Source organism: Solea senegalensis, linkage group LG1 (genome assembly GCF_019176455.1).
Source record: "Solea senegalensis isolate Sse05_10M linkage group LG1, IFAPA_SoseM_1, whole genome shotgun sequence".
Classification (NCBI taxonomy): Eukaryota; Metazoa; Chordata; class Actinopteri; order Pleuronectiformes; family Soleidae; genus Solea; species Solea senegalensis.
The window spans coordinates 29,374,709-29,401,969 of record NC_058021.1 but is presented as its reverse complement, the minus strand read 5'-3'; the positions used below and the strand labels follow the sequence as shown (position 1 = coordinate 29,401,969).

Below are 27,261 nucleotides of genomic sequence, written 5' to 3'. Positions count from 1 at the left end.
GATCATGATTAAGTCCCCGCGCCTTTTTTGTTGACTTTCTTTAGATTCTTTTTAAAATCAATTTCATAAACAAGATGGGGGCCAACAAAGGGAGTACACACACACACACACACACACTGGTAAACAACACAGTGCAAAATCATGATGTGACCTATATGAGACAGCACAGGCAAACACACAGGACAAACTTTGGAAAACACAAGGCTGGAGCCACTTTGAATATTCATGTAAAGGAGGAGAAGCTCAGGTCATATTAGTTTTGTATAAATACATGATTCCAATACGTTTTTTTCAGTAAAGATACAGGCAGCTAATGAGGATTTTCATTCTCTTGTGTTATTATTTGTTCACCGGACAATATTTAAAAAAACAAAATAAGCAGTCAAGATGACAGTTGCAGCTCAATAAAAACACAATAGCTGCATCGTCCAAGAACAATGTGCTAAATATGCTTTTTGGAATATACTTCTTCTAATAATATTATGTTTATTTATAGATGTGGGCTCAGTTTATTCCTTCAAGAGTGATTATTACTATAAGTCATGCTTGAGTAATCCATCATAGTTAGTTAGTTAACACATTGGCATTCATATTAGTTGTTATTAGTGTGATGGTTCACTTTCATTTGTCGTTTAATGGGGGAAACAGCTCATTTGTCTCTTATAGGTAACAACATGCACCTGCTTTACACTCTGGAAAACCCTTATGGATTAAAAATAATGCAATATGCTGTGCTGATAGTGGGCGAGGCAGATTTATTTACCTTTTGGACTGCGCTGTGCGCGCTGTTTTACCTGTAATCCTGTATTTCTTGCATGTTGTAGAATCAAATATGCAGGACGCCACCCTTCTGCTTTAAACCAATGTTGGTGAACACAGAGAAGGGGGGGGGAAAAAGGCAGCGCAGACAAAGACAAATATGTATAAAAAAAAAGAAATGACTTTAATTACGCAGTACACCAGAGCAATAGAGAGGAAATGGAAAGCAACTGCTGACAGCTTGACAGAAAAAAAAATACCCCGAGGCAGAAGAGAGAGTGGTGCTGATGGGTTCATATTAGATTAGACTATCACGCGAGGATATGAGGGTGGTGTTTCCTCTCCCGTGTCCTCTCATTGTTCCCTTTATTTGTATTCATATTTGTTTACCTTTCATCCTCTTAAAAATGTAATTACGGGCGCTATAGGCAAACACAGAGAAAAGACTAATGTTTGGTCGATGTTATCGTGAGTAAATAAGACAATATTTACTTTGCTTCATAATCCTTTATCTGCTCTCCACTCTGTCACTCTCCACTGGACACTGGATGAGTGGGAATAACTAGGTCTGCCACTTCGACTCCTCCTGTGCTCCCTGAAGGTGTAACCTGGTTTATTCTGGGCTGGGCCAACTGTGCTCCTCGTCGCCCGTGCTGTTGCCGTGCAAAGTGGTGGAGGGGAGGAATAGATGCCATTTTATATATACGATAACTATTTACCCAGCTTTTAACCCCTAGTGCACCCATGGTAATTTGCCGTGGAAATAAAACTCCTTATATGGACGTCCTGGGGGTGTGTGATTATAGGTCACATATTCAGGCTGTAAAAAATGCATTTTTTTTCCATCTTTCTATGTGTTGTTGAATCAAAGTTATGATTCATTTGAATAAACAGTAGAAGTCACAGAATAGACCCTTTTTCTTTTCTTTTTGTTCATAAAAATGAGCCAAATACGTCACTTTCAACAGTGACGTATTGCCAAATTTGACTAATTCAATCCAATTTTAAACATTTTTAAAATACCTTTTGCTCAGGTGTGTTTATATTGTTGGTGAACATGAAACAAAAGGATATAATACACTCTTTGTTGCACATGCTTATCGCCTCTGTATATACTGTACGTTTTAACATAGTAATGGAAGCAAGCAGAAATGCTAATGTGTTCTAAGGGTTAAAGCCCACAGCAAACAAGACACCTTCATGTCAAAGTGAAAACACTGCACTCTGTGAAGTGATCTAAATTAACTGCAAATATAAAATACATAAGAGCATAGGAACTCGCTCCCCGCCGCTGCTATTACACCTGTCAATCTTTCATCTCGCGCAGCACACAATTTCACACGAGTAAACACGAGCGGGTCCCTCGCCGTGTCAATCAGCGCATGCTCTTTCTAGTTAGTGCGTGCTATGAAAATTAAATTGTAAAACTTATGTATGTTTTTGTCCAACACTTGATGGAATAAATTTGAATTAAATTTTTAGTGAGTTTACAATTTAGGTTGAAAAAGAATCACATGTTGACCCAGGGTTTGATACTTCACTGTTAATGTTTTCAATAATTTGAGTTCTCAACCTTGCATTAGGATACAGAGTAGTTCATATTTTAATAGTGTATCACGTGGAGATGCTCCATCATGTTTAAAGTGCACAATGTGAACACTAAACTGAGTTTTGCAATTCGGGTCAGGACACACTGTAATTAAATATTTTTACCCAAATCATTCAGCCCTAGTTGTAAGTATCTCTTCCAAAAAGTGACTACAAAAAAGAAATCAATGGCCAAATCAATTACTGGGGAATAGAGGAGTGTGGTTCATTTGTAAATCTGCCCGAGAGCCGCTCTTCGACAAAGTGGAAGCGCTTATAGGGACGATGTAAAAGTTACCAACAGTGAGATTGGAAAAGGGCTAATTCTTACAAATGTCGTCTGATTCAGTGTAAATAACTGAAAGCACCCACAGGGATCAGACGTTTTATTGGCTAAAAGCAGTAGCTGATTATTAAGAGTGTATTCTTAGAAAGAGGCCCCCCCCCCTTCATTATTTTGCACTTTTACTCGAAATGTCAATGTGCCATTGATTAAGTAGGTCAAATACGATCCTGTCCTATACTTCATTTCAGAAGCAACCTCTTAAAACCTTCATTCCCTTCATTTTCAGCGGCCGCTCTATGTATTTGATTAACCTGGGATTAGAAAAAAAGCATTTTGATTTCAACTGCAACTCTCCCGAGTCTGTTGGTTTTACTGGTACGATCCGCTAAGCTAAAGTACGGTGGATAAGTGCCGCAGACGTTTCCCCCCCGAGGGCACCGGTTGGCTCCTATTAAACACTTAACCGGCGGTGTTTTCATTGATCGGTGGTTCTTCAGGCCTCCGCTCGGGCCAATATTGTCTCGAACGTCCTCACTGTATTTTAGATGTGAACGACTGAGGTGAAGCTTCTATCGATCACAACTCGCGATGCGTCCGACCGCAGCGCAAACACTCCGTGTAACCACAATCAAATCTATAATGCATATAATAACAATTTGAATGCACTTACTAAAGGAAGAGGAGAAGCAAGGCTGCGGGTGACAAACATATTAAGTTAATTAACAGTTAAGTGTTATAACGGATACATATTTTTATTTATTTCCATGGGGAAAATCCTGTATTTACTAGGGCGGGCGATGAGTCACAGGACAGTTCTTGCAGGATACCCAATCAAATTTTCAGAATTTGTATTTGTGTAATTGTAATTTTTGGTAATTCTACCTTATTTCTAATGCATTATATACATAATAACAACATCAAAGTAAACATTCAGGTAATGGCTTGTTATGGAGGCTACCATCTGTCACACCTTTTCGTGGAAATTTGGTTAATTGAAGAATTAATAATTGCCAGATTAACTTAAATTTCCCATATGTTGCGCACACATTTTTCATTATTATCACCAAGCCATCACCTGGTGATTACTGTATAGAAATAACCATCCCCATTACCATCATATTACTACTAAAAAAAATTGTACTATTACCATATTGTTGCTGTGCTGTAATGAAAAGGTAATTGTTGTTCTACGGCTAAAATTGAATAGGCAGGACGTTTGATGTTTGGCTCCGAGAGTCTGCTTTATATTTATTAATTTCTGTATTTACATGTAGATTGCGCCTCATCCGCCAGTGTAATTATCATTTCAAAGCAACACTTGTCAACCCTGAATAATTTGTAAACACTTCATTAAACGTATCCTGATCACTTTAGCTTTTGTTTCTGCTCCTTTCTGTGTGAGCGGGATACATCTGGCCAGTCTCGGCGCTCTGATTTGGGCCTATTCATTTTCATGAATTGAGTTGCACAGCTAATGCACCTGTTCCAATGCGTCTTAATTTGCCTCCTGGGTCCGTCTCGTCGTCGTCCTCCTCCTCCTCCTCCTCCTGAAGTACAGTCTCTTAGAAAAGCTTCGCTGACTGTCAGCTCCAGTGTTTGCTCCTGTTGTCCCACAGCATTAGCCTTCACAGTTTAAATAGCTTTAGCAGCCGCCGAGTGTCGCCCTGTCTGTCACAGTGGGGGTAGACGCCGTCTGGGTTTAGAGCTCTTTACCTTTTCCACAGCTGATCGTCTTTATTTCTGTCAACATGCTTTTAATCCGACCTCATAGCAGCTCTTGAGTGAGAATGTCACCGACGTACACGGTTTCTTTTATGGATTACATTGGATCAGGCTCATTTTGCATTAGCGCGGCACAATGCATGGCATCACAAATCTGCTGCTATTATGTTGTATGTAGCAATGCCATATGTGTTAATATGTGTAACTGTAGATTAGTTGTCCGTTGTTTATCTGACAGACATGTGGAACTTTTGGTTTTGTCCCATTTTTCTCTATTTCCCCCTGTGTTACCTGAGAAGTGACTTCATCATATTTTATGATGTTTTCTTGTCTTGTAATCCGTTTATCCATCCATCCATCCATCCATCCATCTTCTACCGCTTTATCCTCCACATGAGGGTCGCAGGGGCGCTGTGCCAATCTCAGCTGACATAGGGCGGTAGGCGGGGTTCACCATGGACAAACAACCATTCACCTATTCACTCTCACTCTCCCCTACGGTCAATGTAGAGTGTCCAATTTACCTAATCCCCATATTGTATGTTTTTGGACTGTGGGAGGAAACCGGAGAACGAGAAAACCCACGCACACACGGGGAGAACATGCAAACTCCATGCAGAGAGGCCCTTGTTCCAACCGGGGTTCGAACCCAGATCTTCTTGCTGCACAGGCAAGAGTGCTGTCATATGTACAGTTAATTTGTCTGACTGGTGGTTAATTAAAACGATAAATATAATTGATCACTTAAAGAATCCTTTCATATCTTTTTAAAAGAATCCCAATATGATTCTTTCACCGTAGTTGCCTCTCGTCTTCCTCTCCTCCACTTAACTTTGCTTTCCTTTCCAAGTAGCCTTGAATAAATTCGACCTGCGTGCACTTACGCCGAGGTGCTGAGGTGTTTAATGAAAAGTCAAACATTTTATTGCCCCGGATTTCTGTGCTTCCCCAAGCCTGAAATTAAAATGTAGTCTTTAGCCGTCAAAACTATAGTGTCGTCTCCACTGAACCGCCGGTGCTTATTTTGATAATCTTTGCGTTGTGAAGACACGGTATAAATTGACGGAACAGTACTTTGTGAATTATGGTGTGTGTGGATCAGCATCACCTCAATAAATCTGTCAACTCTTACACAGATTTCTTCATAAAATACCCCTGTCTTCTATCTTTTTCTCTCCCTCCCCCCCCCGTCTGTGTGTATTTCATGGCTGCTGGGAATGTCCCTGACAATGGAGAAGGAAGTGACACGTTTAACAGTGTCAATTGCCATGGAAACCAATGAGGGATGCGGCACATCAAATATTTAACACTTTTCTCCCGCTCCGTGTTGTGTCACCAGGCTGCCTTCGTTTCTTACATAATATGTGTTGTTATCATCTAACTGGGAATAATAAGTGGTCCTGGAGGCTCTTGTAGCACACATGAAACCTCAACATATTAACAATGTCACATATGTTATAATATCATTAGGAAATGGAGGTTGTAAGCGGAGCGTAAGTAGACGGGAGATTGAGACGTGATCACATGTGAAGTTGTTCCTGTGCCCTGTTTGAGATTTAAAAATAACTCTGGAGTGTTGTACTGCTTCTTCTCTGCTAATTCACCACCTCCTGTGGTTTTTTTCTTTCTTTCTTTCTATCTTTCTTTCTTTCTTTCCTTCTTTCCCCCACATACAGAGCTGTCATTTAACAGGTCACAGGCGAAGGGGGTGGGGGGAAATCAGGAAAACACCCACTTCTCATTTAGAAGGACAATTTAATTTAAAGCCCTGTCTGACATCACATTATTATTATTACCATCATTGTAATTATCTGTCGCTGAATTTTTACACCCAACGTGACACCGTAATACAATTTTTGTTGTTTTTTTTTTTCTGCTTGAAGCCGAAAAATCACTCTTTTCTTTTGCTTTTCTCCGTGTCAACATGTCACAGCATGCATTTCTATGTTCTCCCCGTCTTGAGGCCATTCAATGGGATGCCGTGGTGCGTGACTCGGTGTTGATTTACATGTTAAGATGTAATCGCAGTGGAATTCGCTCATATACTCGCACGCAGGGGTGAGGATGACTGCATGGACACACACACACAAAATGACTTTGATCAAATGTCCAGGATTCATCTCAGGGGGTCATCGTTGAGGTGCACTTTCATTTTGTGAGTTTAGCCAATAAGATGCATGATTTCTCTGTCCTCGGCTGAGAGCAGGTGAACTCGCAGGTCGTTTATATTCCCGGCGTTCCATCTACACACGGCTGTCTAACCCCCCCGAGCCTCACCATCTTTCAGAGGTCTGGACCAGCCATTGAATTATGGGGCTGACAGAGACTCTGTGGCGTTGGTTGCCCCGGCAACATGTATTGAGTAAGGTGGGAGGCCGCTGATGGGGAGATTACCAGGGTACCTGATAAAGTCCCTCCTGCCATAAACGGCTTCTTATCGAGGCGCTGTCAGTGAAATCTCAGCCATTAGATCCACCAAAACAGGAAATTTCAGGTATGGAGACGCTGCAGGTGCCACACACAATTACTGCATTTCATCTGTGCAGATATAAGATAAGAGCAAGCACCGAAGCTGGAGAGTTACCTTCAAAACAAACCTCTCCAGAATGATTTTTATGTCTGATTTATATATATATATATACATATATATATGTATATTTTTTAGTGCTTTCTTGATGTCACATTGCTCTAAAGTGTCTCTAAAGTGCAATATAAATAAAATGTGTTATTTTTATTAAATTTTTTTTATTGTGCTGGTAAATGTGTTGTTTGCTTATTTGTCACTTTGAGCTGTGAAAAAGACAAACTGTATCATTCTCTTTATAATAATGACTCAACAATACATAACATATTGCGATTTTCATCAATGTCATTACATTTTTAATATATATTGATCTCATTTTTATGCACTGTTTAATGTTCAATGTGTTTTTCTGTCCATGAAGAAGTTTAACCCTCAGTGCTCACGTGGTACAGTTCAGTGCTGCACGTGCACCCATGGTTATTTGCTGTGGGAATAATACACAACTCCTTATATGGACATCCTGGGTTTGTGTGTTCATAGGTCACATATTCTGAGTTGAGTCAGTTATGATTTGTTTTATATCACATTATTAGTAGTGCTATATAGATTATACATTTTGAGTACATTTTGTTCAGATGTGTGTTATATAGGTTGTGCTGTAATAAAGGATATAAGACAGTCTATATTGCATCTTCTTATACCCCCTGTATACACTGTCTGCTGGGTTAAAACCACAATTAACTGGTTTCTTCAACATTCACTTGGGAGCAAAACTCAATCATAAAGTAGCCGATACTTCCTCCTGATAGGCATCGTCATCCCAGCCTTAATTCTCCTCTCTTTTTTCTGTCTCTATAGATGAGTTGTTTGGAAGGTGCCAGGAGTTGGTCGGTGCACAGCTGTACACATACGATATTTCTCCCTCTGCGCTCCAACGCCTCAGGATCCTCCTCCAGAAACTGGCTCACAGAGGTACACGCTGTCTGTCCGTCCGTCCAGGGATGTCTTTCTGTTTTTTTTTTTCTTTCTCCTCCCTCTTCGACTGCCTTTATCTGTCATGTACAGGGTTTACAGCAAATGCTTGTCAACTGCTGTTGTGTGAAGCAAGCCAAATAAGCCAAGCTGTCTGTTTGGCCGGCAACACCACAGAGCGAGAGCAGGAATCGTCATATCAGGCCATTGTGTTTTTTTTTGCTGTCGCCACTTAGCTCCAGCAGCCAATCTAATTGGCTTGTATAGTGGTTGGACATTTACAGCTAATTTTGTGGATGAGTAACTGTGAGGTGTGCAGTATAATCACATCAGACAGTCTCTCCCACTCAATCAGTGGCAGCATCTAACGTGCTCGCTATAATGGCTTACACCTTTACAGAGGCACAGAGAACAAGTCCCATTTATATAGCTTGTTATGAATTAAGTTAAAGTATAGGGGTGATGGGAATTAGTGGCTTTAATGTCTCAACCTTTTTCTAAAGCGGATTTCAGAGTCTCGACGGCACCTGCCGTTGTTATGACGTAAATGTTCTGGCTGTGGTGAATAATGAGCAGCAGACAGGAGTGACTGTAGCCTCCAGCCAGTCTGCTGTTATGGAGCAAATGTCTCCTGTGTGTTTTTTCATTATTAAAAATAATGGGCACTTAAATTAATTTAGTGAAGGTTTTCTCTCAAGAAATACAGACTTTGGTGATAATTGTGAGTGGAATTTGCAAACATAGAGTATTTTCTTTTATCAGCTCCACATATATTGCACCTTTACAGTAAGAATTACGAGTGGATGGAGTTACATGAAGCTGCTCTCTCCTTATATGAGCTACAAGTTACATAATTGCTTCCAAGAATTGTCTGGAAAAACATTTTTTCTCACCTTTTTTTCTTCTTCCACACATTTATGCAGACTGTAACTCCACTAGTGACCCACCAGGTGGCAGTAGATACCTGCAATGCAGACCGTGACCGCAAACATCACTCCTCCAGATATAATTGGCTTTGCAGGCCACTCTGAGCTAAACATCTTTTAACAGGCGTGAACCAGTGCTGGAAATCATTAAGAGTAAGCAGTCGGCCAGTGGAAATTAAAAAAAAAAAAAAAAGAAAAGAAGAAAAAATAAATGCAGTGATGAATATTAAGCCAGGCGAGACCACACATTTATTCTAATTACTGCTTAGAAATAAACAAATGAGAGAGAGGGAGAGAGCAGGAGGAGGAGGAGGAGGAGGAGGAGGAGAAGCGATCCACTGTGCAAATTTGTCCTGCTCCATTTTAAGAGGTGTTAAATCCCTTCGATGCTTCTCATCATCAAACTTGTTCTCTGACCTTGTGTTCCTCTTAGACAACCGTTTACAGACGTGACATCATCACTCTGAATCATTTCGCCTCCGTTCTCCAGTCCGCAGAAATAACGTTCACACACAGCGTTATTTTCAGACGGCTCCACAAAGCACTGTTACCGCTCGGTGGCACATTATTCTTATCTGCTCAAGCGTTATTGAGATGTCATCTTTGAGACAAGGGGACCCCCCCCCCCTTTTTTTTTTTTTTGAGGCCAGATGATGAGACCATTGTACTGTAAGCTAAATTGAAGATATGAAGGGGAGGGAAAAAAACAAGGTGGAACATCAATAGCATTGATTTACAATCCTCTTTATCTTGCATCAGAGACGCAGGTAGAAATCACACAATCTCTGCTTTCTGCACAACACCAATGTCACTCGGATCAATAGAAATTGACCCTCGTACAAAAGGGCCCGGCTTGTCAGGACGTGTCCACGCTGGCAGAACATTGTCTGGTATTCCATTTTCACCACAAAAGCTTTTTGAATCTAACTGCAAATGACTTTTATATCACAAAGAAAGGAAAGAAGAAAAAAGCAGCTTTACTATATTCTGTGTACACAGTTCATAGACAGGCTGATGTCGTCATGGATGGAATCATTACAGCTCTGATAAATGCGTGGAGACACACACTTACCTAAGTTTCATGTAGGGCTGCAAATATTGATCGATTACTGATCAATTACTTAATGAATCGTGAATATTTCTTTGCTCTGTATAACAAAGAAATCATTAAAATTGAATCATTTTGGGGTTTTATGGACGAAACAACTTATCTATTCATGGGGAAAATAAATGACAGATTAATCGATTGCGAAAATAATTAGTTAGTTGCAGCCATAATTTGTACATTTGTATATATTGACCCCTCCTCCAACTAAGCATTGTCCAATCATTGCTTAGCAACTGTAACTAAGTAAATTGTGGCCCTTAAAATCAAATATAATTTGAGTTTACTGCATGTAAACACTTATTTTCATAATTTTTATTCCAAATCTGATTTTTATTATGATTATTCTGGGAAATAGATAAAACTAAACAATCTTAACTGTAGTTTTACTTTATTATTATATGCAGTATAATACATACATACATGTTTTAAGAGGACACACATACACTGACAGGTTCAGCGGGTGAATGCTGGTATTTTTCACTGGTTTCTGTCACAAAGATCAGAAAGAATCATGTCAAACCGCAGCAGCGCACCGCGTTAAACCTGCAGTCGATTGACCTCGTGACCCAGTGTGGGCCAGCAGATATTCTCATAGCACAGACGAGTCAAGTAAGATGATGCGTTGTGACATTTGCATTAGCTCCATTGACAGGAGTCGTCAGTCAGAGCCAGTCAGTGACCATAAACTGACACCGTGTCACTCCAGCGCCACTGAAGCCACATTACTTGTGTTTTCACTTCCATCCGACACAAACGTGGTTTTTCTTTGTTTTTGTTTTTTTGACGGACAAGCAACAAAAACCTCATATTGTTCTTCCTCATATTCTTTGACAACCTTGTAGAAGAGAAAACTCATACTGACACTAACGTACCATGATTCAAGAAAACCAGAAGAGTTCTTATGGCATTTATTTGGTGTCAGCCGTGATCTGTGAAGGGCGGATTTCAAAGAAGCCACCTGGGTAACATTTAACATTTGAGGGTGGTAACAACATGGCAATATTATGGTTGTATCACATTTCTAGTGAATAATGATGATACTAGTGTGTAATATTACATACATATCATGTTATTTTCAAATTATATTCATATTAATGAGAATTACAACAGGCTATCATCAGTGTAACACCTTTAATCAATCAATTTGATATATTGTTGTATAGTTTCTTATATAAAATATAAAAATTGACTGACAATATTATCATCATGACATTATTATTGTTGTAACCAAGCTGTTACTTGGAGATCATATGCTTAAATTACTATAATATTTCTTCTTATAAATAAGTTATATTGTCATACTGCTCTGTAATATAAAGGGTTACCACCTGTTGCTTTGGTCCACACACAGAAAAATAGTATGTTATGGCCTTGTACATGTTTGTAGTATGGAATCACTCTAGAGGAGATTCTGGATTCAATGACATGTTCACTGCATATGAAACACCTTCATGGCACGTCACCAGAGAATTAAAAAACAGCAACAACACTGACCCACTGAGGGGAGTCAGTTATTATAAAATAATGCTGCGCATCATCCAGTCGAGTTCCGAAGAAGCAAACTGTGTGTGTGTTTGGCTTAATGTCAGAAATTGTATGAAATAATGATTTCAAATGGTGCATACATCAAAAAAAAAGAAGGGTCTTGTATATAATTGAATGTTTCACTTGGTTAAATCATTATACGCCGGCCTCAGTTAAGACAAGATCGAGAACAGCGCTGGTGCAAAGAAAAACAAAGCTATTTGTTTCTCCTTCCCTACTTTTCGAAATTATCGACAGAGAACACGTTTTTGTTTTTTGTTTTTGTTTCTTCTAGCTGTTGCACCCTTGCAGTGTTGATTTAATTAATATCTCATACTTGGATTGACACGTTTCATTTTGACTAATTAGGCAGAAATTGCCAGTAAATTATTCACACTCTCTTCCATTAATGGCTTTAAAATCAGTCGGTGGACAGAAGTAAAAGGAAAGGGGAGAATCTGCATTTCAAAAACACCAGATGAAACAACAAGACATGTAGACAGGATCCCATCTAATAGGCTTTGAATATTTAGGAGCACCCCCACCCTGCTCCTCCACTCTTGCTGTTAGTCAGAAAACAGACACAAGGCCAAAAGAAATATCTCGCTTGTTTGAAAGCTGTTGCGTTAATGGCAAGGCCTTAATTAACTGAGCCATGTGCCTGAGACTGTGTGCTATCCTTAACAAGCAAGCAAAAAAAAACAAAAAAACAGCAGCACTTAGTGATGGAACCTGCTCTTTCTCCTGGACCTGCCAATGAATTTGCATGACATTTAGCTCCTCGGTGCCAGGATAATCAGCTGAGAGGTTGATTGAGAGGAATCCAACCGTAAAGGCCCCTCCACTTTTCTCCACTGACTTTTTCCCTTCCACAAAATGGCTCATTTTGATTTTGTAATTTGCTAGTAAACCTTTTTTCTTTTTTCCTCAAGTCTGCCCGTCACAGACACACAAGCCATGGTATGTATGGAAATGAGTGCATTCCCCCAGGACACGCGGGGGGATAGAGGTGTCACAGTCGATGAAGCTGCCCTCATCCTGTTGTGGGTCCATCACTTGTTTACTGAACCAGCCACAGTTAACCACAGGTACCATATGGATCCTTTGGGGCTGAGTCCAAACCTGTTTTCTCCCCCCATCACCACTGATGATAATGTAAATGATCATCAGCGCACACACATATAGACAGCAAATATGGATGGCATCGGGGTAAGCCACGGGTAGTTAACTGTCATTGTTGTATGGATGGAAGGCTGAGATGCATTCCAGAACAGTGGCAACATACGCTGCTTTGTGCTCCCTTCAGCGCTGCCAGGAATGACTGGAGGCATCTGCAGCTCCTCTGCATTGCCCAGATCCTCATCTGGTGCTAATGAATATCTATGAGAATACCCGGCATCTGCGGGTGACAAACCAGGCTAATGAAGACATTCTGTGGTGTTGATACTTTTGATTTTTTTTTTCTTTTTCTGTAAATTCCTACCCAGGAAGGTAGTTTGTTGCTTTTATAAATATCTCCACATCGTTAAGAGCAGCATTGTTTCTTGACGAGTTTGGTTAAAGGTTAGGAATGTGGCAACTGGGGATCTACGCTGTAATTACTTACTGTTCTGCACAAGCAGTGAAGAAAGTAGAAGCATCTTGGCTCTTTAAAAAAAAAAAAACTATATCTCTGGTATTTATCTGCTCTTAGCCGATTGAATTCTGTGCCTTCTGGCTTACTTGAAATAGGGCCTTCTTTTTTCTTTTTCTTTTTTCTTTTCTTCCTTGGGATGCTCCATCTGGTCCTGGCACTGCCACGCTCTGCCCCTGCCCAGGAGTTCTGCATCCCAAATATGTGTTGGCAATTAGCAGTAATGTTGGCAAGGCATCAGGTTGCAGTGTGACATTTTCCCCCAGCGTGTTGATGGGATGTTCAGTGTGTGTGTGTGTGTGTGCTTTTGTACACATGTGTCATGGCCTCCTTACTTTACCATTCTGACTTATCCTAGCTGTTTTTATGTAGTGTTCCTTTACCTGATAATTGATAAAAAAAAACAAAAAACACCTGATTGTGTGAATGGTTTATACTAATATTTGCCAAACCCAGTAGATTGGAAATTGTTATTCTTTTCAACCTAAATCCATATGTACACATTGATAACCGAATGAAATAGACCTGCGATTAATCTGCCGATTATTTTCTCCATTAATCGAGTTATCGTTTGGTCCATAAAATGTCAAACCTGGAAATGATGATGTTCTTGTTCTCATTTCTTGTCAAAATGATTGCGTTTTAATGATTTCTTTGTTATATGGAGCAAATAAATGAAGAAAAGATTCACATTTAGCACGCCGAAACCATCAGGAATCTTATATATTGTGAAAGTTCATGATGTCTTCTGATTGAACTTAGTTTTGTGGTTGTTTTTTTAGACAATAGTACATTGCAGTGTGTATCTTCCACCTTCCTCAAAACTGTCACCTGAAGCTTGTTAACAAGGTAAAGGAACACTTACTATTGTCTAAAAACATTAGAAATCTTGTTTTAATCATGAAAAAAGCTTCAAACAGAAGAATGGATTTTCTAGCTCTAGAATAATACTTGCACAACAGGATATTTCAGTGATGTGCGTTAAATACAACTACAAAGTGAAATTTGAATGAATACTATCTGAAGATTCCTTTTTTCACTATACTTCCAGATATTGCATAATAAAAGAACAATCAAGTTGTATGTCTTATTTATATTTTCCACTTTCAAAAGAAATGGAACGGCAAGAAAATATGAAAATAAAAGGTCAGCCTTTTTAATTGCACTGCCTCCAGCAAAACTCTTTTGTATAAATTTAAATTTTAGACTCATAAAATATTATATCTCCAGGCTTTGTTGCCTCTCTGTCTCATGTCTTCACTAAAGTAGTTTTCTTTGACCTCTTATTGTTCTCCAGGACTGACGTGGCGGGATGACATCACTCAGCAGGTTATCTCCCGAGAGCTCTCCAAACTGAGGAATGTCCCCCTCCGCCATCAAACCCCACCTCCGAGCCTGTCCGACCACCTGACCGCCTACAGCGGCTCCAGGGACAGGAAACTGAGGCCTGCGCAGGTCGAGCTGAACAGAAACCTTCAGCAGTACCTGAAGGGTTTGGGCTTCCTGCCTCAGGTCAAGACGGACGGACAACGAGAAGGAGCCAAAGTTCAGGTAAGACTCTATTAACCTTGTCGGAGGTGTAGCAGTTGCTGACGTCGGAGTGACACTACAAAGATTTACACATGAAGTTTAGTTCACTCTCCACAAGCCGGACTATAGTATGACATCTCCTGTGGCCCTATAGGATTTCTTTTTTTTTTTAACCAGAGATTCTTCCAAACTTGAAGCGCTGTTCTGTTTCTGTTTCTCTGACTGACTGTGTGTCTCCTTTTCTCCATTTTCCTGACAATCGCTCAACCGATTAACTTCAAACATGTTGGTGTTCCTGAGCCAACGGAGTGCGGTGACGACTGTGAACACTTTGTTCTGATGAGCAGTCATCGGGAAAATAGACTGACAGAGATTCCTCTATTTATTTCGAACTGTAAACTTCAGCGGCTGTCACCGTGTCATCACCCTCCAGCTTGATAGACACTGTACCAGTAATTTAAAAAAGCCATCTAGCTGCATTAGGGGGAATCTGAGACCATTTTCACTCTGTACAACTAGACTGTGGTGGAAAAAAAATTGATGCAATCTACTGGTTTCCCTCCTGAAGCCATTTCCTCCAGAATTTAGTGAATTCTGCTGGTTGCAAAAAGATCCCTCAAGAGTGACTGTTCGTCCACAGAACATGATGCGACTTTTGGGAGGAAAATAGATGATAAATATGGCACCTGTGAGTGGACACCTGTGTGATTGACAGCTGGTGCTTCTTCTGGCCGCAAAACCTCATCACCTCTTTACAATATTCAGTGTTTCGCAATTCCGACGTCTTCAAAATGGAAGTTTGAGTTCCCATGGGTGACGTCACGACCGCTTGCCACTTGCCACTGGATGTGAATCTGCACTTGATGGTCAAAACATCTCAGGACGTTTTCTCCCGCGTCAGTTTATTCAATTGTTAATAATCTATCTCTGGCAGGAAGCAACATATTGAGCCGTCGTTAACATAACTTGCCCTATTTCGCCATGTCAAGCCATACAGTGGTATTTATGTTCCAAGGTTAAGGCTGTAAATATTGTTCCGTGCTGAATAAATAAACAAGCACACTTCCTGTGGCTGAATTATGGAAGGGCCTCTTCCTATTCATGATGAAAAAGAGTCAGTATCTGTCTTTTGCCGGGGTCGCCCTCTCGTCCCCGCTTTGCCATTGTTTCCTGCTCTCCTTCCCCCCGTCTCCCGCTGAGCGGGGACCCTTTTGCACAAAGGTCCTCCATCACCCCTTTACATTATTCAGTCCTCATATTTAGGGCGGAACCCCAGCTTTGTGAGAAATGTGCTCGGCGTCCATCATAGCCGAGCCGCATCCTGCTGCTGTGTCAGTGCAGCCATAATGCAAAGTTGAAGAGTTCAGGACCTTCCTTATTGATGAGATGAGGCCCTTTGTTGTGTAGCGTGATGGAAAAAAAAAGCAAAGATGGTTAGCATGAATGGCAGCGTGCCCCCGTCTTGCTGTGCTAATGTCATTATGGCCTCTCTGTATGCCGAGCTTGCAAAGACTGACATTTTCTCTATATACATTTGAAGGACAGAAAATGGCACCAGGGGAGATAGCTAGTATTAGTGTAGCAGTAACATGGATAATAATGCTGCTCCGTGCATCAGATACTGCATATTGTATTCTCAATTGAATCATGGGCTTTTACGATGCAAACAAGAAGGTTTCTTGTTTTTGTGTGGAAGAAGGGATAAATGTTTTGAAAGCCTCTAAATACCAGTAGACTGTAATATAATAGTGTATGATAATAACATATATGGCTAGGTTTTAAATCAGATGACTCATCACTTTATTTATTTTTCCTTTTTAGATAAGCTGCTACTTTCCTGTCAGGTGGATATGCATTTAAAGTTTGCCGTGCGTCGTGGAAAATGCATGAAATTACACTTTGAGTGACACTATCTCGACTATGATTTCCATAATGCAATTTCCAAGGGCAGTTGTCTTTGATCTAGAATCCTCATTCATATCCTGCCCTGTCTCGTCGAGCCCAGGTTGCCTCTCTCTTCATATACCAAAGGCTCGTCACAACAATGCTGACCCAGTACAATACAGTTAAATGTTCTCGTGGAAGGGAACAGAAACTGAAGCAAGGCTGAATATTCATGTGAATTCTGTCATTTCTGTTTTGCAGGAATTAACAAAGTAGGAGTCAGAGTTTGCAGCCGCATGTGTGTCTCTCTGAGACAGAAGTTTGCTTTGACCTAAACGCTAATGTCAGCCGGCCAACATGTGACTAACATATAGTATATGTTTATTTTTATAATGTTGACTCATTAGCATTCAACGTCAAATACAGCTGGGAAAAGGAATATCATTAGTTTTGCATGGGAGATATTTAGTCATTGTGACGTCAAAAGTTTCTGGCAAGGAGGAAACTTATATTCCCTCGTACAGGACAAGGACAAGGATAATATAGACTTGTACACTTAAAAATGTTCTTTGATGGACGAGCTACCAATTATTTGTCTCAAACTATTAATTAATCGTGTGTTAAAGTGTCTGCCAATAATGAAACAAGACAGTTATGCAGGTTTATACAGCATAAGATAATCAATGGATAAAATGGATAGATGTTCAATTTGCTCTCTCATGAGGTGAAATATTTAATCAAATTATTATTTTATTATATTTTTGTCCCTGCTGGAAAACCCAGCATGGACTGGAAAAAAACAGTTTATACTGGTTTAGCTGGTGGACTATGCAGGTGCATGCTAGTCGGACCATCATAGACCAGCATGGACCAGTATAGTGATGGTGGTGGACTAGCATATGTTGTGATTCTATGCTGGTCCATCTAACAGGTGCTTAGATGTTTCATTAGATATGTGAGAAAGATTTGAGCCCATGGCATTGCCATTAGCAGTGTGACTGCTAAAAAACAATATTTGACATATTAACATTAATCTAAATGTACTAAATTGACGTGTTTCTTTCCAGAATGAAGACATCGAGTCGGATGGTCGTTCGGAGCCCAGCTGGCCAAAACCCAAGCAGGGCTGGAAGGAAACCACTGTCTACAGCCTTCATAAAGGAGATGGCAAACCTCCCGTCACCAAAGTCTTCTCTCAGAGTGGAGAGGGCAGGCACCCCAAGCTCAGCACAACCTACTCCAGCCAAGACCCAGCGAGGAGCAAGCTGCTTTCCAGCCATTTAGAACGGCTTCTTGCTGGGGCACCGAGCGTTCAGCAGGACTCCGCGGCTTCAGAGGCTTCCTGGCCCAAAGGAAAGCTTCACTACCTTGGCTACATCCATCCAGCTCCGAGCGAACATGCAAAGCTGCAATCTCAGGAGGCGTTTGGCTCCAAAACACAACGGCCTAATCTAGACAGGCTGCTGTTCAAGGCCGGTTCAAACCAACTGCCTGCCAAAGAACCTCTCAGCGTCATGGATGGTGAGATTAACTTTTTTTTCATGTGTTGTCATAAATATGGAGTGTATTTTATCATTCTTTTTTTCTTCTCTGTTGTGGGAAATAACAGTTGGATGCACTCTTTGATTGTGGGCGGTCCTTATTTTCTCTTTCCTGTCCAGAGCGATTCATCCAGAATGTGGTGAATCGGCTGGGGAGCCACAGCATTGACATGGAGGCTTTAATGGGCAAAGACCTGGATCAGTTGGCTGAGGTCATCACAGGGGCTCTGCAGGAAGTGGATGAGAAGGAACAGCCTGCGACTGGGGTCCAGCCAGGACGAGGAACCGCTGACTCCATGGGGGACATGGATGCTAGCAAGAAGCCACTGGCAGCCACACTGATGAATCAAGACCAGCAGCTTAAATCAGCCCTAGACCAGGATCCAAACCAGAAAGACACACTGAGAATGAAACAAGGTGGGAGTGTTAGAGGGAATGATTGCTGGCAAAACTGAACACTGCTGTGTTTGTTTTTGGTCATAGATATAAGACTATAAGATATATGTGGCACTGTAATGTATAAATATCGAAATAATGCCTTGCTTATATAATCCTGAATGCTGCCAAATGTATTTCTGAGTCCGTCAAGTTAGGTCTAAACTACTTTCTCTTTGCTAAATTGAACAATACTTTACGTTTTCACACAATCTGCTCACATTGTGTTTGTTTCCAGGCCAACAAAAAGACAGTGCAGACAAAGAGCCCGTTGACAAGGTGAATTTAAAATTACTCTACTATACCAACAAATTGGTTTCTGAGGGAGTGAGACATACAAACTTGCACTTTATTTACTTTTGACTGCTACTTCAAATAAGGGTGATTTCAAAGTTTTGCTTTTTTTTTAAAAACCATAACTGCAGTATGTTTAAAAATAATGCTTATTGTCCAACTTCATTATTCTAACAAAATGGACATCGATTTTATCACAATATTTCTGCAATTTGTTTAACTTTTAAAAGGAAAGAAATGCCCTTCAATGCACCCATAAGAAATGCATTCAGTTTTCTAAAGAGAGGGCTTTGTTTTTAAAGCAGCATGCAGCGTTCTTCTCCAAGCTGCTGGACTACCTGAACCTGGAGGCCTTCGATGACATGGATGTTGGCGTTGGACCACCAGCTCCCCTTCAGAAAACGGTCGGAATGGAGAGTGTCCAGAGCCGGACTTCACAGACCCAAGTTCCCGTCCCCCACCGCGGGGAGGAGAAGACCATCGTCGTGCCTGCGAAGGAAGGCTCCGCCCTCCGATTAACTGGTAGCCCAGCGGGCCCTGACACTCAGGTGGACTCAAAGATCGAGAGGTTGATGCAGGGGATTCAGGCCGCGACAGGGAAGAAGCAGCTGGAGGAGCCGGAGAAGAAGGACATGAAAATCAAAACCCAGCTGGTCCATGTCGGGGTGAAGGAGTTCTCCAGCAGAGGGAAGGACAGACACTTTGGCTACATTATCACCGGATCAGAGTGAGTATGAGTCACACTGTTATTGTTAAATGTTGATATTAGAGTGATCGGTTTGTAATACAAACAATCAGTTTGAGTTCACACACTATCTGGCTAATGACCATGATATTACAAAAGTGATTCAGATCGAACATCATTTCTCTATCATTATATTTTGAAGCAATATTGTATTGTAACAATTTTATTGTAGAAACATTATTATTTTTGTATGTTTTGGTGATATATACAATATGTCTTTCCGGGTAACCGTTTGGGAAACGGGAAATCTTGTGTCAAACATCCAGTTGTATCTATAAAGACGTGCATTTTTCAGATTTAGCAGAAATAAAGCAGATCCTGTAGCTCTTACCACAGTCAGACAGGACACTGGAATTCTTGCGACAAATCCACCACCATCAGTGAGTCGTAAAAAAAAAAAAAAATCTATGAAGTTTTTATCTCCCCTGCCACCATCTTTACTGCCTATTGTTTGCAGTGCACATGAGAGCATGTTGGTAGTGTCTTCTGTTTCTTGGCGCCTTCACACATGAGCAACCCTGAACCTGTCTCCATGGCTCCCTCCGTCGAGTGAATGCCGTCCTGATGTTCACTCACGTTTTACCTCGGTTTCTCTTTCGAGCTGTCCCTTCAAATTATTCATCTCCTCCAACGACTGATGTCATTCTTTTTCTTTACCACTTAAAAATGATACAGTTATTCCACTTGTTCCACTAAGCAGTATTTTCACTGCAGGGGTAAATGGCTAATGAAGATGCACTTGGGCCATAAAGCCATCTTTATGTTTCTCACTGCCTCTAAATTAATTAAATTGATCAAGAGGGTTTTTATGATTTAGTCACAAATAGCCAGATGCCTTTTATTTGAATTTTTAGGACTTTTCTTTTATGAATGTTTTTGACCTTCATTACAGACTAGACCAGCCGCTCCCAAACTTGAGAGTGCCGAGGCCTGCTTTAAAATCTGTAAAGAACCACCCAAACCTTGAATATTTACAAATTAAAATGATCAAATTGACGTTAAGTGCAAATACTTACTATTACATGTATATATAACCTGCTATACTTGGTACTTGGGGGGTGCTGTGCTAATCTCAGCTACATCGGGCGATAGGCGGGGTACACCCTGGACAATTCGCCAGTCCATCACAGGGCCACACACAACTAGAGACAAACAACCATTCACTCTCACACTCACTACTACGGTCAATTTAGAGTGTCCAATTTACCTAATCCCCACGTTGCATGTTTTTGGACTGTGGGAGGAAGCCGGAGAACCCGGAGAGAACCCACGCACACGCACTTTTAAAAAAGTGTGTGTGTGTGAGAGAGAGAGATTGTGTGTTAGCTGACCTCGGATGAAGCCTTGAGTTATTTTATCTTCTTTGTCCAGGAGAAAATGAGCAATAAAGGCATACCAGTCCTCAACTTCCCTATATTTTGAAGAATCACCGTTGTAGACACTTGTTTTGCGTTCTCCTTTAGCTGAGACATTTTTTAGAGGGGTAGTGGCTTTTTAGGTCCCAACATTTTCAACCAATAGAGACCATGACACATCATGGTCATTTTATGACTAAATAGAACAGATTTCTTTTTTCTTTTACCTTATAGAAACCTATATGCAATAAATAAACCGACAGGAAAAAAGATAAAAATGTTAAAACACCATGAAGCTGCTGCTCAGGGCGACATTATTAATGAGACTCGCCTTTCAGTGGCATGCATTTATATCAGCAGCAGCTCAGTTTTTGTTTTTTTTTACTGTTGGGAATGTCAGTACATTACTCTGCCAATAACCTCTCTACCTTAGTCATTACACTTGAAAATTGACAGCATATTCAAATAGCATCACCAACAACCATGTAAAAGCCACTCTCCCATTCTTAAGTGGTTATTATGTATTTCATTGCTGGTTCATCTTATAGTTTATTGCTCTACTTGCCTTTTGTCAGCCGTTCTGTCCGACCTGCTTGACATTCTTTAATACCAAGCATATGTCTGCTTTGTTCCGTCATTCAAAAAAAAAAAACGCCTGTAACATACTCAATATCGGTCGTAACCGCCCACACATTCACGTCGTTATGTGGAAGCACAGAGTCGTTTGAAATCCTTAGCATGTGCTGCACCTGCTTACAATAGAAAGGATGATAAATTCCTCAGCGTGTGTGGTTATTACTCTGCTGTATTACAGCTTTAATGATAATACTTTGCCAGGAAGGGGAGCCAAGTTCACACTCTCTCTCTCTCTCTCTCACTCTCCTTCTCACTCAGCTCAGGCTCAGCAAAGATAAGTTCCTATCGACTGTGTCTTCGCCCCTGGCTTTCTCTCAAATCCCTTTATGGCGTTATCGAGTCCGGTGTCAGTAGGTTGTCCTTCACCTGTTTAAGAGATGCGGACTCATAAAGCTACGATGGACCTTTTTGCCGTACCTACAGTACACAGAGTCAGAATAAGATGAAATCCACAAAAAGTGGGTATGTCCCAAGGGACAGAAGTAGGTCACCTTCTGAGTGAAGAATCTTCACCTCCCTCTTCACGTCTGTCCTCAGCCCACCCTAAAGTTGGCCCATAGAGGTGTCTGTATTTGCTGCAGACCTCATGATTGCACGCTTGTTATCCCCAGCTGCTTCGTACCCTGCAGTGAGGCTACGCAAACCTGCTTATCTGACAGCTCCTGACATTGAGGTGGTGGTGGGAGTGGGGAATAGGGGGGAAAGCGGGATTGTGGTGTTTGTGAGTGTGCAATGGGGGGGGGAGTCAGAAGGTATGGAGAGAAGTGAAAGAGACGGAGAGAAATCCAAGGGGAAAAGTGCTAGCATCAACAACCAAGTCACTCCTGGAGCACACAGTTGCTAGAATTACCGCAGAGGGATGCAAACGTGTCTGGAATGGCTTCGGCGAAGCTTTAACTTTCAAAACCCCTCAAAAAGTGGAGAAAAAAGAACCACCCACTCTCTCAAAGGTGGAGTGAGTCAGCCACTCATGCACAGTACACTGAGAGAGAGAGCGATTACGATCTCTCAACATCATGATTTACTTCCAAATCAGGCTCATGAATGTGTTTTTTCAGACTGCTGTGTAACTAGAAAAAGGAAACCTATAAGTAACCATTTCCAGTCACTGTATCACAGTTACATTTCTACGCTTTGGATGGGATGGAAATTTGAACAATGTCTCATTTTGATTTTGATCCATGGCTTTTTAGTGCATGTCACCTTACAGTCACTTGGCATCCTCTCTGGTTCAAGGTTAAGCTCTCAGCAATAATGTAGCTTTCTGTGTGTGTGTGTGTGTGTGTGTGTGTGCCCTTCTCATTCCTCCATCCAGCACATTGGCCTGTAGATTGCATTTGTTTGGTCTATTTCCTTGGCGATTTACTCTCAGAGTGAGAGAGCAGCCGTGGACTGAGCTGAGATGAGGCATGGCTTTATCAAACCACCATTACACTTTACTTCTATTCTATTTGCACCTTATTATTCTCATCTCATCGTGGGGGTGTGTGTGCACTGTTGTGCTCGTGTGCTCTGTCTCATCATGTTTTTACTTTGAGCATGTGTGTGCATGCGACAGACAGACAGACAGACAGACAGACAGAAAGTGAATGTGGGCGAAAGAAAAAAACCCCAGAAAAGATGAGAGAAGGCAAGGGAGGAAAAGGCGCGTACATATGATACAGCCATTACACCTCATGCAGGTTCCATTTGCACCTTATTGTTTGTCTCATTGCTGGAAAAAAAGCAGGTGATTTACCAAGCCTGAAGAGGCAGCTGATCCCTTTTCCCTTGGCACAGTGCTTTGTGTGTTTTGTTTGTGTGTGTGTGTGTGTTTGCAGTTGTGTGCATGTGTGCAGTACATCCATTCAGACAACCATAGCATTTGCTTGTGTGCAATGACCCATTTGTGAGTATGAATTGTGGCAGCATCTCCCTAAAAAAAATACCATTTTAACGCCTGAATGACTCTGTGTATCTGGTATGAGTATGGGCATCCAATCATGATACCCAGCTGTGTGTGTTTCTCTCCCCAGCTCCCTCACCACTGACCAGGGCTCGGACCTCATGGAGCGGCTGACGCAGAGGCTGAACCTACATGTCGCAGACCTCACCCAGCTCTCGTATGTATAAACATCCCCGCACACGCTCGAAAATAATGATTTAGCTCACTATTTACAAGCGTCCTACAGAACAGAATAATTGGCCACAATTAAAGGATATGAAACCGTTTTGTGCCTTTGAGCTCAGGGAAGCAGAGTGGAGGTTGTCCAGACACTGCAAGGACTGTTTGTGTGAAACTGCGGCACCGCACTGCCAGAGACTGTAGGCGTTTGTTGTTTTTCTGACCTTTTGGAGTATTTGACTTTTCGCAGTGAAAGAAATGAGGCCTAATTACCTCCAGACACACAGTGATGTCTCCATTGTATTCAAAACACTACCTCGCCATGATTGTCACTGTGCGCCTTGTCAAGAAGAGAGCAGTCTAGTCATCAAAAGACTCTCGGTTAGCGACAAAAAGAGGAAGAGAGAGAAAGAGGAAGCGGCCGCGGAGAGAGAGAGAGAGGTGAATACAGAGAAAGTATTCCATCAGGAGGTGGTTAATATATTAATAAGCAAGCAAACTGTCCTTGAACCCAAACTAGTTTATGCTTGTATCATGGTTCTGCTGTATATTCAGTGTCAGACCATGTAGGAGGCAGAGGAGATGTGTGCGCCTCAGATCTGACAAGCCTTTTTAAGGATGCTCCTGCAGGAGAAGTGAAGTCTGAACTGTGAGCGGTCTATTCTGGCTTGTACAATCACGTCTGAGGGAGAGAGGAGAGTGTCAGAGTGTTCTGTACCCACTGTTCAACGCTGAAAATACACTCTGTGACCTTGAAATTAATGCAGCCGAGGAGATGTTCTGCGCGCCATCTTTAAATCCAGCCTCTTTCATTTAGTCTTGATGAGCAGGAACACCGGGATATAACACCATGCCAGCGCTGATTGAGTTAATGTTGTTATTACACCTGCCGTTTCACATCACTCTGATTCAGCTGATTCAGCTCACGTAATGATAATGCTGATGAACTATTATTGCACGCTACAGTCATGTGGTGACTAGTGTTCATATCCTGTTCTCGGGTGCAATGAAGAGTAATGATTATTAACAGTATCATTTGAGGGCCAATATTCAATGATTTCTTCCTTTTTCTTACATATTGACTATCAAGCAAGGTTTTTAAAGCTGCCAGAGTGCAATGTGCAAATTTAATCCACGTAGATTGAGCGATATGTCACCGATCTTGACACCACTGACCCCTGCGATTCCCTCATGCTGCTTTCACACCAGTATATGGAGACATTATTTCACATCTGACCCAACTTCGTCCTTTTCTTCTTCCTACTCCCCAGAACGCGTATATGCTTAGAAATAAAAGCTAAATAACAGTGTAAAATAAACAATATATGTAAACTAGTTAGGATTGGCTATGATATGAAGTCATCACTACACAAGCTGAATCCGTTGCCTGTGTATTCCGTGTGTCCTTTGAATGACGTGGTTGTGTGACATCAGCGACAGGAGTTCTATATTCATGTAAAATAGTAACGTTATCCCAAAAGGAAAGGAATTGGGCTTGTAACCAGGGGGTTGCCGGTTCAAATCCCAGTACAGGTCAAGAGTTGGACAAGGCACCCAGTCCCCCGTTCCTCCCTGAATGCAGATTAGTGTTGCACACCGCTCCTGCACCCAGCTTGCGTGTGTTCACTGCCGGTGTGTAAAAAGTTTGGGTTAAATGCAGAGGTCAAAGTCACTGTCACTAGCTGGTGTTTGTGCAAAGAACACATTTTAACTACACTAACAATTTTACTATTTTAACTATGAGAGCTACAGCAAAACTAGAATCTCTTGCTCATTGATCTCGGCATCAAATGATGGACAGAAAATACCCCCAGTCTTATTTCTTTATTACTGACCTATTTATTTATTTATGTTTATTTGTATTGTGCAGTGGGATTAATCAGAATATGTCCACCATATGTGATGGCTGTATGTGATGCCCTCAGTGTTTGTATATGTGCTTGTATTTTGCAGAAATCATAATGTTCAGCTTTGGTTGCTCTTTACAAAATGTGTCTTGGCAAACCTCAGCTTTCACATGGAGCTTCTTGAAGTCAAGCAAGTGTTTTTTACAAATAATGCAGAATTCAAGTCGATGACGTGCTCGGGCGGATGCAGTTAAAGCCGTGTAAAAAGCCACAGACAGATGCTGCTGCTAATAAAGCTTCCACACTGTGTTACACCTTATGACAGATATTCTATATAGAAGACAAATACGTAAAATGTCCTCTTTGTCAGGCTTGTTTATCCCCACTCTTTTTTTCCCCTTAAGTAATGAAAGCGCATTCATGTAGAAATAGCTGAGATGGAGGACGTGATGCAAGCCCATTGTGACTTACTGTGCAGCCACAGCAGGTGAGTGTTTGAAAGCCTCGGCCTGAATATGAGGCAGATCGAGAAGGGGAGCTGGGTCAGAGAACACCGCCCTGCTCCAGGGCTGCTCCTCCTCTCTCTCCCCCTCCCTTTCTTTCCCTCTCTCCCTTGCTCCCACTCTTACGGGCTCTGATAGGAAGACGGCGATAGAGAAACGGAAAAATGACCACAGGCGGACACAAGAAAATAATTATTTCAAACTCTCATAGTACTAAAGGAGGAGGCTAAAGGTTTTGATGTTGAGATTTTTTTTTTTAGATGCTAAAACCAGTTCGAGCTTGCAGTTCAATAACCAGCACAATAAAGATCTGAAATTGTGTCTCTGGATGATGAAGGGCTGAGGGGATGATGTGTGCCTTTTTTTTTTTAAGATGACGTAAGTGTTTTACTCATGAGAAACACTAGGGGGAGTAGGACTCACACTCACAAGTCTGTCCTCACACACAGTCTGTTAGGGCGCACTAACACCCACACACCCTCACACACACACACACACACACACGCATACACACCCACACACTCCCTGCCAATATCCCCTCAGCCGGTCTCCACACACACACTCATGTCCCACCAGCAGAGCTAATATGAAGTCCAAGCTTACACATCTGATAACGCAGGAGGCAGTGTGAAGTCCTCCTGATGATTTATCTGTCTTCTAACTTCACGTCCAACTGTGGCACTGTTTCCCCCTATTGAATATTTAAATAGGATATGTGTGTGTGTGTGTGTGTGTGGCAAAAATACAGAAAAAAACACACGTCATTTCAATTTGAGATGCATTGAGATCCCTGGGAGAACACACTCGGCCTGGAAGAAAGCAGACATGGGGTGAAGATTGTGGAAATATTGACATTTGCGGCTGCAAACAGATCCCAGGTGAACACATTAGAGACGGACATATTTCTCTCAGACCTACGTACGTGTGTATTTGTGTGTGTGTTCGTATTCACAAATGCACTGGTGCGTGGTCGGGACTCCGTGTCCGTCCGTCTGCTGGTATTGGCTCATATTATTGCTCCTGGCTCAGTGGGTGTCACCACCTCTGTAGCAGACTGACGGATGGTGAGTGGGTCCGGGTCACAGCGTTCTGACAGTCTCACGAATATAGCTCTCTGTCACACAGTCTGGCAGGAAGTACACTAAGGGCGTATGTACCTTTCCAGACCATAACGGCTCAGACACAATGATGAACTGAAGTGGTTTTGTGATTAATGGCTGGGGGAAAGATGGAGTCGTCCATCTCGAGGTTGTCGTCTCGGCTCAGTGTCATATGTTCAATATCGCGTTACTGTACACCAGGAAAATGATTATAGACTGATATCAGGCCCCCATCTGGCAATAACT

At 41.6% G+C, this 27,261-nt stretch overlaps 1 protein-coding gene across 2 annotated transcripts in view; it reads left to right on the top strand.

Annotated features, from left to right (window-relative positions):
* Window positions 1-27,261, top strand: part of ptprn2 (protein tyrosine phosphatase receptor type N2) — a 127,486-nt gene that overhangs the window by 18,687 nt on the left and 81,538 nt on the right. The window contains exons 3-9 of one of the 2 annotated variants that reach the window (XM_044023795.1): window positions 7,737-7,850; window positions 14,339-14,592; window positions 17,523-17,976; window positions 18,117-18,413; window positions 18,670-18,710; window positions 19,031-19,452; window positions 23,477-23,563. In XM_044023795.1, coding sequence (XP_043879730.1) covers window positions 7,737-7,850; window positions 14,339-14,592; window positions 17,523-17,976; window positions 18,117-18,413; window positions 18,670-18,710; window positions 19,031-19,452; window positions 23,477-23,563 — 1,669 coding nt within the window. Of the gene's footprint in view, window positions 1-7,736; window positions 7,851-14,338; window positions 14,593-17,522; window positions 17,977-18,116; window positions 18,414-18,669; window positions 18,711-19,027; window positions 19,453-23,476; window positions 23,564-27,261 lie in introns of both variants that reach the window. The other variant, XM_044023789.1, reaches the window with a different exon arrangement.